Source organism: Kogia breviceps, chromosome 20, assembly GCF_026419965.1.
Source record: "Kogia breviceps isolate mKogBre1 chromosome 20, mKogBre1 haplotype 1, whole genome shotgun sequence".
NCBI lineage: Eukaryota > Metazoa > Chordata > Mammalia > Artiodactyla > Physeteridae > Kogia > Kogia breviceps.
The window spans coordinates 28009061-28021123 of NC_081329.1; the positions used below are offsets into that span (position 1 = coordinate 28009061).

A 12063-nucleotide genomic window follows, 5' to 3' on the forward strand; every position below is an offset into this window, starting at 1 on the left:
TAGCTTTCTATTTATATGTGTTGTCTTCAATTTCTTTCATCTGTGTTTCATAGTTTTCTGCATATGGTTCTTATACCTCCTTGGTTAGATTTATTCCTAGGTATTTTTTTTAATGCAATTTTAAAGGGGATTGTTTTCTTAAAATTTCTTTCTGGTAGTTCATTGTTAGTATATAGAAATGCAACAACAGATTTCTGTATATTAGTTTTGTATCCTGCAAATTAACTGAATTCATTTATTAGGTCTAATAGTTTTTTGTGGCATCTTTAGGATTTTCTGCATATAGTATCATGTCATCTGCAAACTGTGACAGTTTTGCTTCTTCCTTTCCAATTTGGATTCCTTTTATTTTATTTTTTTAGTCTAATTGCTGTGGCTAGGACTTCTAATACTATGTTGAATAAAAGTGGCAAGAGTGGACATCCTTGTCTTGCTCCTAATCTTGAGGAAATGCCTTCAGCTTTTCACTGTTGAGTATATTAGCTGTGGGTTTGACGTATATGACCTTTATTATGTTGTTGTATGTTCCTTCTATACCAACTTTGTTGAAAGTTTTTTTTAAAATCATAAATGGGTGTTGAATTTTGTCAAAAGCTTTTTGTGCATCTATTGAGATGATCATGTGACTTTTATTCTTAAATTTGTTAATATGGTGTATCACACTGATTAATTGGCAGATGTTGAACCATCCTTGCATCCCTGGGATAAATCCCACGTGATCATGGTGTATGATCCTTTTAATGTATGGTTGAATTTGGTTTGCTAATATTTTGTTGAAGATTTTTACACCTATGTTTATTAGTGATATTGACCTATAATTTCTGTGTGTGTGTGTGTGTGTGTGTGTGTGTGTGTGTGTGTGTGTGTGTGGTGTCTTTGTTTGGTTTTGGATTCAGAATGATGCTGACTTTGTAGAATGAGTTTGTGAACATTCCTTCCTCTTCAAAATTTTGGAAGGATAGGTGTTTGGTAGAATTGGCCTGTGAAGCTGTTAGGGTCCTGGACTTTTGTTTTTTGGGAGTCTTTTGGGTTTTGATTCAATTTTATTACTGGTAACTGGTCTGTTTAGATTTTCTATTTCTTTGTAATTCAGTCTTGGAAGATTGTACATTTCTGGGAATTTATCCATTACTTCTAGTTTGTTCAGCTTGTTGGTATATAATTGTTTGTAGTAATCCCTCATGATACTTTATATTTCTGTAGTGTCTGTTGTACATTCTCCACTTTAGTTACTGATTTTATTTGGGCTCCCTCTTTTTGCTGGATGAGTCTGGTGAAAGGTTTATCAGTTTTTAAAAATCTTTTCAAAGAACTAGCTCTTAGTTTCATGGATCTTTTCTATTGTTTTTTGTTTGTTTGTTTTTTGTCTCTATTTCATTGATTTCCCCTCTGATCATTATGATTTCCTTCTTTCTCCTAACTTTGGGCTTTGTTTATACTTCTCCTAGTCTTTTAGGTTTAAGGTTATATTGTCTGATATTTTTCTGGTTAATTGAGATAGGCTTGTTTGGTTTTTGTGAATCTATTGTTTTTGATTTGTGGTTACCCTGGTTTTCAAGTATGTTAGCCCATAACTATATCTACTTGCTTTAGACTGGTAGTCATATAAGCTCAAACACATTCTAAAAGATCTACATTTTCTTACTGCCTTCCCCCAAATTTTGTGATTTTTACATCTTCATGTTTATTTCTTTGCTGTTCATTGTAGTTATAATCGCTTTCACAGAACTTTTCGGTTGTTTTTTAATCTATATACTGGCTTATTTAAACGGTCTTTAATCTTTTTTATATATTTGCCTTTCCTATTGTAGTTTTCCCTTTCCTATAGATTCTTGCTTCTTTCTATTTAGAGAAGACCTTTCATTATTTCTTTTAGGATAGGTTTAGTATTGCTGTATTCTTTTAGTTTTTTCTTGACTGAGAAATCCTTTATCTCCTTCTATTCTAAATGATAATCTTGCTTGATAGAGTATCCTAGGTTGCAAGTTTTTCCCTTTCAGGACTTCTGAATATATCTTGCCATTCCCTTTTGGCCTGCAAAGTTTCTGTAGAGAGATCAGCTGATAGCCTTATGTGGGTTCCCTTGTAACTGACTCTTTTTCTCTAACAAGAGAAGGCAACAGCCTTTAGAACCCTCTCTTTATCTTTATCTTTTGCCATTTTAATTCTGATATGTCTCGGTGTAGGTCTGTTTGTGTTCACCTTGTTTGAGACCCTCTGTGCTTCCTGTACCTGGATATCTGTTTCCTTCTTTAGGTTTGGGAGTTTTTCAGCCGTAATTTCTTCAAACATATTTTTGATCCCCTTTCCTCTTTCTTCTCCTTCTGGGATTCCTATTATTTGTAGATTGGCATGATTTATATTATGCTATAGATCTCATATGTTGCTTTCATTTTTTTCATTTGTCTTTCAATCTGTTCTGATTAATTTTTGTTATTCTATATTCCAAATCATTTATTTGTTCTTCTGCATTATTTAGTTTGCTATTTATTGCCTTTAGCTTTTTTTTTTTTTTTTTTTTTTGCCACATGTCTTGCGGGATCTTAGTTCCCCAAACCCATGCCCCCTGCAGTGGAAGCATGGAGTCCTAACCACTGGAGTGCTAGGGAATTCCCCTAGCTTGTTTTTTATCTTGGCAATTGAGTTGTCTAATTTTATTTGGCTCCTTTTCATAGTTTCTAGTTCCTTGTTTCAGTAATGTGCATTTCTATTGATAATCTTTCTTAATTCCTTCAGCATTTTTTTACCTGTTTTTTGAACTTGGGGTCTGGTAGATTTGGGAGGTCTGTTTCACTGCTTATTTTTTCAGGGGATTTCTCTTGTTCTTTTCATTGGGAATAGTTGCTCTGCCTTTTCATTTTAATTAGTAGTTCTCTGACTCTATGAATTTAGGAGAAACCATTATCTACTGTGGTCTGAAAAGCTGTTTTTATGTGGGAGTGACCCTGTGTAGACTGTGTGAGTCCAATATTTTGGCTCAGGGGCTGTTTTTGGTATGGATGCTTGCCATGTCTTTCTCAGGGTATGCTGGCCCTTGTCCCCTTGATAAGGGGGTGTGCTTGGTGTTGTGACCAGAGCCGCACTGGATGTTGGGCAGAGACTCCTCTTTGCTCTGTGGTTGTCACAGCTCTGTTGGGGATGGGGTTGGCTCCCCAGTTGTTGGAGTAGAAGCCCCCAGATCCATTTCTAAGCTGCAGTATGAGATAGGTGGGACTGGAGCACTCCCTCTGGGACAGGAGCTGCTGTGCATTCCTCCCCTGGTGCTGTCCACCAAGATGTGTGACTCTGTGATGTTGCCTGCCATTTGGTGTGTGTGTCCATGAAGTTCACTGCTTCTGGCACCTGGAATCATCTTTGCCATGGGAGTACCAATAATTGGCTCAGATGTCTGGCATACATGTGTGGTCCTAGTCCCCAAACCCTCTGGCCTGAGATCCCACCAATGCCATACCACCATGCCCACTGTGGGAGCATGGATAATTGGCTTAGATTTCAACCCCCCACTTCCACGTGTGGGTGCCCCAAAAGCTTGCAAAACCCTTGGCAGTGGGAACCATGCCCTGTTGTGAGCATGCTGACAAGGAGGCTGGTATGGTAGGCCCATGACCCTCCTTTCATGTGTTGACAATGGGACTCTTATGGTGAACCCATGCTCTGTCCTGAATGGACCCCCAGTTGCAACTTGGGCCACACTTCAGGCCCTTAGGGCTGTCTCTGTACAGCCAAACTGAGTTCTCTCCCCAGACTATCCACTGAAGCCCGTTTCAGAATCCAGCCATTGCGCACACCAGCAGGCATGTGGAAAGTGCAGTGACATGGCAAGGGTGGTCTGTGCTGGTCTCTCTGTACCCTGCTGGGCCACACTCTCCCCTTGAACCTCTAAAGCCCCCTATTTGTCCCACCAGACCTCGCAACTGGTGAAGGAGGTTCCTGGGGTGAGGGAACCTTTCCTCTTTCAGAGCTCCCTCCCATGGGCACAGATCCCATCACAATTCTGCTTCTCCTCCCTTTTCCCTTCATCCTACTCCACTATGTGGGGATCTTTCTTGCAGCTTTGGTTGTATGAGATCGTCTGCCTGCTTTCAGTAGGTATTCTGTGAGACTTGGTCTGCATGTAGATGTATTTTTTATGTATTTGTGGGAGGAGGTGAGTTCCAGGTCCCTCCACTCTGCCATCTTGATCTCCTCCCTCTCAGTAGCATTTTTTAACTTTATACTTTTACTTCTCTTCTCCCTCAGGTTCTTTTTCTTTTTTTGGTTATTGATGTTATAGTATATGTATTTTTTTAAGATTGTGTATCCTATAACATATATTGTACTATGATTATTTTTAGTATATTTGTTTTTTCACTTTTAGACTAGAGTGTATTATGCACCACCATTAATTACACTATTACAGAACCTCACTTTGACTATATATTTACCATTAGTAATGAGTGTTATGCTACTTTCTCATGTTTTAATGATGTTAATTAGCATTATTTTACTTCAGTCCAAAGGACTCCCTTTTGCATTTCTTGTAAGGCATGTCTAGTGGTGATGAACTCCCTCAGCTTTTATTTGCTTGGGAATCATGGTCTCTTCTTCATTTCTGAAGCACAGTTTTGCTGGGCATAAAATTTTTGGTTGACAGTTTTTTTTTTTTCAGTATTTTGAATATGTAATCCCATTCTCTCCTCACCTGAAATATTTCTGTTGAGAAACCTGCTGATAGTCTTATGGGGGTTCCCTTGTATGTAACTTGGTGTTTTTCCTCTCTTCTTTCAAAATTTTTTCTTTGTCTTTACTTTTGACACTTTAATTATAATGTGTCCTGGTGTAGCCCTATTCAAGTTCGACCTATTTGGGGTCCTTTGTGCCTCATATATTTGGATGTCCATTTCTTTCCCAGTTTTTGGAAATTTTCAGCCACTATTGCTTTAAATGTACTTTCTTCCCCTTTTCTTTTTCTTCTGGAATTCCCATGGTACGGATATTGGGGTGTGTGTGTGTGTGTGTGTGTGTGTGTGTGTGTGTGTGTGTGTGTGTGTGTGTTTGTCTCATAGTCCTGTAGGCTTTCTTTCTTTTTCATTCTTTTTAAATTTTTGCTCCTCTGACTGGATAATTTAAAATATTCCTGCCTTCTAGATCACTGATTCTTTGTTCTGCGTGGTCGAGTCTACTGTTGAAGCTCTCTATTGAATTCTTCAGTCGTGTTTTTCAGCTCTAGGATATCTCTTTTTAATGGTTTCTGTTCCTTTGTTGAACCTATTTTGTTCATTCATTGTTTTACTAATTTCATTTGGTCATCTGTGTGTTCTTGTAATTCACTAAACTTCTTTAAGGAGATTATTCTAAATTATTTCTCTGACGCTTCATAGATCTCCATTTATTTTGGGTTGGTTATTTTGCAGCATTTTTAGTTTCATTTGATGGTGTCACATCCACCTGATTTTTCTTGCTCCTTCGTTCCTTACTTTGGTACCTGTGCATTTGAGTTATTGGTCATCTCTTCCAGACTTTACAGGCTCACTTTGGCAGAGACAGTTCTTCACTAGTCAGCTGAGTTTAGGTTTCTGGATATGTTCTTGGGCAAGCAGGATCTATTTTTGGGCAAGGCTACTGCCTAATCTCTGAGGTCAGGGGAGAGGGTACCACTGGCTATTAACTGTTGGATAGGACTGATAATGTGGTTCCCTGCCCAAGAGAGGCAGTAGGATATACTCTGTGGTTGTTTAGATTCACTGGTCAGGCTTCCTAGAAGGTCAGGACAGGGAACTTTACTCAGCAGTAGCTGGGAGATGAATTAGCTTCTGTGCCCTGACAGGGAGCACATGACCTGCATGGCTCATTGTTTGTGGACCCACATTAAGCAGACTGTGCCCTTAATTCCTTGGACACATGGGGCCACTGGGTTTTGCTCTGAAGATGGGGAAAACCATAGGATGTGCTCTGTGTTCAAGTGCCACTGTAAGCAGGGTTGTTGGATGGGCGGCACAGCTTCCTGTGTGCTCTGGCTAGATTCGTTGGTTGGGCTTTCTGAAGGCTATATGTAGCAGTGGGCAGGGCTATGAATTTGTGTCCTTGTCCAGGTGTAGTGGGAAAACCATATTAGCTCTTTGTTTGTGGTCTTGACTCAATCTAACTGGCACTCCAAGTTTCCTGGCCAAACGGTGCCACAGGCTGTGCTTTGTGAACAATCAACTCTGCCTGCCATACTCTCTGCTCAAGTGTTGCTGCACTATGCAGTTACCAGGTGTTCTGACCAGGCTTCTGGTCAGGGGGAGCCGGGAGCTATACTAGGCATTAGGCAGGGCCATGAACAGCTCCCCTGACTGGGTGGAGGTGGGTAGCAGACCAGGTTCCAGGGCTGGCAAGGCTTTTCATCTGAGGACTCAAATCAGGCATTCCTATACCTCATTGACTTCCCTTGTCATACTGTTCCACTGTCCTGGCTCTGCAGATGAGCAAAGCGGCTAGTTGGCACCTACAGGTGCTGTAGATGGGAACTCGGCCTGCCAAGATCCAGGCAGTGATTGCTGCAAGCCCTTCCTGCCTTCTCTGTCATGATGAGATTCCCAGGGGTCAAATCTCACTCATCCTTTGTGATTCTTATGAGGTAAAACCAGAGTAGGGGCTCCCAGAAGTGACCCACAATACTAGGGGATCTGGATGTCCACTCTAGGCTCTTTTCCCGCTTGAGGGACTGTAGGCTCTGGGAAGACCTCTTGGTGTGGTGCTGCACCAGTCTTGGGGAGGGGCAATGCATTCAGTGTATATCTGTTCCTCCTAACCTTCTAATGAGGTCTGTCTTGGTCTCTGGTACAGGGGCTGCTTCAGCCTCACCTCCATGTTCTAGAATTTTCTCAGTGATGTCCATGAATAGTTGCTAGTTGTTCTTCTTGTGAGGGGGAGTAAAGTTGGGAAAGACCTATGTTGCCATCTTGGTGATATCACTCCTGTTGCAATTTAATTCTTACTATGGACCTGGAGACAATGAGGGGTGATGAGACAAATGTCCCAGGTATTGTCATTAAAAGTGTCATTTTTTTAAATGTAGGGGCTCTTTCATTGTTTTTTTTTAAATTAATTAATTTATTTTTGGCTGCGTTGGGTCTTCATTACTACGCATGGGCTTTCTCTAGTTGTGGCGAGCAGGGGCTACTCTTCGTTGTGGTGCATGGGCTTCTCATTGTGGAGCACGGGCTCTAGGTGCATGGGCTTCAACAGTTGTGGCACGTGGGCTTCAGTAGTTGTTGCTTGTGGGCTCTAGAGCTCAGGCTCGGTAGCTGTGGTGCATAGGCTTAGTTGCTCCGTGGCATGTGGGATCTTCCCGGACTGTGGCTCGAACCCACGTCCCCTGCATTGGTAGACAGATTCTTAACCACTGCTCCACCAGGGAAGCCCTCTTTCATTGTTTAGAGGGAGGCTTACTCTACGGGCAAGGGACGTCCAGGGATATTTGTTCATGTCACTCCAGTTGTTCCCACCCCAAGTTTCAGATTCCGACTCCTTCCACACCAAACCTGGTAGGTTTGATAGTTAAATTGGAGCTGGAACCCTACAGTACTTATAGCTAGGCCCTGAGCTTGGTCCTCAGCTGTATCAAACCAACAACGGCAGGAGGTGATAGTCACTACAGTGCTGCTGCAGAGGCTTTCTGATTGCCTGTTTGCATTATCAGTTGTTCATTTAGTTTTTCCTTTCTGTTTCTCATAATGTGCTTTCTCTAGCACTGCCATAAGAAGCCAGTTGACCCCAAAATATTTATTATAGCTTGTCTTTATAACAGTGAAGTGCCTTGATGTTCCTCACAACTTGGCCTCTACCTGCACCTTAACTTATGCCACATTTGGCAAAATTTGAGAGATTATGATGTCATTGCATATCATGAATTACCAGTGTCCCATTTCTCCTTGGCAAGGAAGATATTTATGCACTCATTAAATATGTGACAGCCTAATCACAAGAATGCTTTCCTGAGGGTCTATTTTCTGTGGTTTCTCCTGATACTAGTTACTGTGTCATTGAAAATCTTGGCAGGAAGCAGATAGCGTTCTTACAACTGAGGAATTTGTTTATGTGGCCACTTTGTGAGCTGGGAGGTAGAGTATCATGTGGACTCTCCTGAATGAACATGAGAGCTGTTCTAAGAAATTAGGTAAATGGAAGATCATGGTCCATATAGCCAAAAACCTAATGTAAAAATAGCCTTTTTATATAGTTAGGACAGTTATTTAAGAATTATCTTAAAAGCATTCAATTGTTAAATCATGGCAAAGCTAGACATAGGCTCAATATGCTTATATCTCAATAAAATTTCATAAGAAGATCTTCAGCTTCTTACTTGTCCAATGAACTGCATTTCCATAATCTTAAGTATTCAATAAATCAATAAAATGTTCATAATTAGAAAAATATTACTTTTACCACCTTTCAGTGAATTGTCTTTTATTTGAATTTTCTTTGTTGTTAATGTAGTATCCCAAGGGAATAACTTTGGAGGCATTTTCAATTATTGTCACCCAGATGCTGGGACTCAGTCTGGGCATATCATATGATGACCCAAGGAAATGTCGATGTTCAGGGGCCATCTGCATAATGAGTCCAAAAGCCATGTAAGTTTTTTAAAAATAAGATTTATTTATTTGTTGTATTTATTTTGTTTTAAATAACTGAAGTGAAAAATTGTAGTATTTGCTTATAGCATGAATTAACTATAAATGGACCAAGGACCACAAAATATAAATATGAGATTTTAAGCCTAAGAGTAGTATGGTGGGAGGTTAGCATTAAGAACAGTCTAAGATAGCAAACCCAGTCTGCACGATACATTAGCAAAGGAATTCTCCATAGGCTGTGTATTTTAAGAAATCACTTAATAAGGATCTTTAAAAATATGTCATAGGCCAAAACAAGTGGCCTTTGTTTTGAGACAAAATTTTCCATTTTGCTTTTAGAGTATATTAATGTTGTGGAAAAACTATGATCTAAAGAATATAATATTTGTGTGACTTTGGCTAAATAACTAGGCCTTGCTTAGATTTATTTTTATCATCTTTAAAATAGGAATGATTATGCCTGTTCTCTTATTTCATAGAGTGATATAAGAATAAAATGAGAAAATGAAATGGGAAAGTGTTTTTTAAATTGTAAAATCCTACAAGTATGTGATGGATTAGTTACAGTGATTTCTAAATTTGCCAGTGTTCCCCACATAGTATATCGTACAAGGGCTACAGCAGATGTCATTATTATTCTATAGTTTTTATTTGTAAAAAGGGCCTATGTTAAATATGACCTATTCATAACTGAAGAACAATCAAAAGTCAAAAGTGAAAACAAGCCATTAATTTCTGAAAACATGTTCTTTTTATAGTTACTTCTAAGCACCACCTAAGGTTAACTCTTACATTCTAAAAATAGCTTAAACACAAACATATATTTTTATATACACACATTTTATTACAATTTAGTTCTCCATGGATTATATATAAAAACAATATTTTAAATGTATAAAATATGTAATGTTATTAAATGTATACTAAATTAAATATAACATTTATTAAATCAAATATAAAATTTATATAGCTATATAAGCAATATGAAAATTACCATTCTGGGCCTATTGTCCATTTGGCCAACTATTCTCAAGTATGCTATGACAAGATGTTTTGTGTAGGTCACCCAGAGTCTGGTATTAATGATAATAAAAATAACAAATATTTACATTGTGCTTGCTATGTGCTAGAGACTATTTCAAACACTTTATATATGTTAAGTCATTTGATCCTCACATCTCTTTAGGGTAGATCCTATTATTCTCATCTTTACAGATAAGAAACTGAATTATAAAAGGATAACTATCTGTGGTCAGAGAGCTGGTTTTGGCAGTCCTGAGTTTTGAACCCAGGCATTCTGGCTTTAGAATCTGTGTTAATAAACCTTTGGATTTGTATGGTGCTTTATGACATTTAAACTGCTTTCATACATATTGTCCAGTTTCTTAAAAAACTTTTGTGATGTGTGTAGAGCAAGTATTATCTTAATTTTTACAAAATCTAACAATTTTATATGCATATATATAAGATATATAAATGAATATATAAGATCTATCTACTACAAATGTAGATAGAATAGATATATCTTTTGCATTTCTAGAGTACATCTCATTCATTATTTTATGTAATTTTCAAAGAAGGCATGTGAGTAAGTAAGGCAAATATTATTATTTCCATTTGTCTTTTTCTATGTGTTTTTTAATTTTGAAAGCCCTGGAGTACAGAGAGCCTAAGTGACTCTACATTGGATATACAGATAATAAGTGGCCAACTTCAGCTGATATCAGTAATGTCACCAATGATTTATTGGGTACTCACTATAAGCTAGAGTTGAATTAGGTACTTTACTTGTTTATTAACATTAATCCTCATAACAACCCGAAGAAGTGGATGGGTACTATCCATATCTTGTAGATGAGAAAACTGAGACTTAGAGAGTTGATCACTTTGCCTAAAATCTCATAAGTTACAAGATTGATACGAGTCAACAGGTTTATCTAACTCAAAGCTTTTGTTATTTTCTCTACTCCATATTGACTTCATATAGAGGACAGTTAATATATTGGAATTAATTTAAACCAAGTAGCAAAAGAACATTAAAATGTATTCGTACAAACTTCATTCTTTAGTTCAGTAATCCTTCTAGTATATTATTTTGATGATGCAATTTATATCTACTTTTTAAAAGTGGGTAACTTTTAACACAGTCTGCACAAATGAGTTCAGAAGTGGAGGGAGGAAAGAGCATAGAAAATGGCAAAATCTATGAATGTAGGAACTTAGGGAAAACTCATGGTGAAGGTTTGCTTACCTATCCAGTTGCATCATTTTACAAAAAGGCAAAAACATTTAGAAGGAGTATGAGTTATCAGTTATCCAAAGAAATTGAATTATTTTATTCTTATTGCTTTCTCTTAATTTCTTACTAAGACCAATTTTATTAAACTAAGGGAATTTGATTGGGGAAGAGGAGGTACCATCTTGGAGTACGGAATACATTGAGGGGAATGTGGGCTTTGGAATCTTTCACTTGTTTGCTCTTTTTCCTAACCCTATTTTTCTCATCTGAAAAATGAAGATCATGATAGGTACATCTCAGAGTTGTTGTGAGGATGCAATTAATCAAGTAAGTTACTGATCAGAGTGCTGGTTTCTTTTCTTTTTTGAGGAGTAGAAAGACCTAGGGGGTATTAAAATGGTGGTGTAGGGATACACAAGAACAGTGAGAATATGGAATGTTGGGAAAGAAGTGTAGACAAGAGACAGACCCTGAAAGAAAAATGAAATACTGTAAAATGCTGTCAAGTGCTAACCCCAACTTCAGAAAAATGGTAGAGAGAACAACATGTTTTTTGCATAATTTAATTCTGTCACATAATTTCTCTGTTCTTTGAATACGGAACTTAGGCTAGTTATATCAGTTTCAATAAGCCTTTATACAATAATTTGGGAGCAAAATAACATAACATTAGAATTTAGAGTGCAAAATTGCAACCAAATGAATGTTAGGAAAAACTTCAGACAATTGATTCAAGTAAACTTTGGGAACACACATTCTTAGTTAAGAACTGCCATATGGGCAGCGAAAAGGTGAATAATTAGGGATTATATACAGTTAGCTATAAATAGTTCCCAGATCAAAAATATTATACAGGTTTTTTTGGTTTGTTTTTTTGTGTTACGCGGGCCTCTCACTGTTGTGGCCTCTCCCGTTGCGGAGCACAGGCTCCGGACACGCTGGCTCAGCGGCCATGGCTCACGGGCCCAGCCGTTCCGCGGCACGTGGGATCCTCCCGGACCGGGGCACGAACCTGTGACCCCCGCATCGGCAGGTGGAGTCCCTACCGCTGCGCCACCAGGGAAGCCCTCAACAGGAATTCTCTTAGCCAATTTTAAATTTATTACTTAACTACTGGCACTATGTTGAACAGCAGATCTCTATAATTTATTCATCTTGTATAACTGAAACTTTATGCCCATTTTACAACTCCCCATTTCCCCCTCCTCCTAGCCCCTTGTCAAC

The 12063-nt window shown here is 38.4% G+C and overlaps 1 protein-coding gene across 1 annotated transcript in view; it reads left to right on the plus strand.

Annotated features, from left to right (window-relative positions):
* The window catches only part of ADAM32 (ADAM metallopeptidase domain 32), a 128339-nt gene that overhangs the window by 53414 nt on the left and 62862 nt on the right, over positions 1-12063 (plus strand). The window contains exon 11 of the mRNA XM_067022784.1: positions 8461-8597. Coding sequence (XP_066878885.1) covers positions 8461-8597 — 137 coding nt within the window. The remainder of the gene's footprint in view (positions 1-8460; positions 8598-12063) is intronic.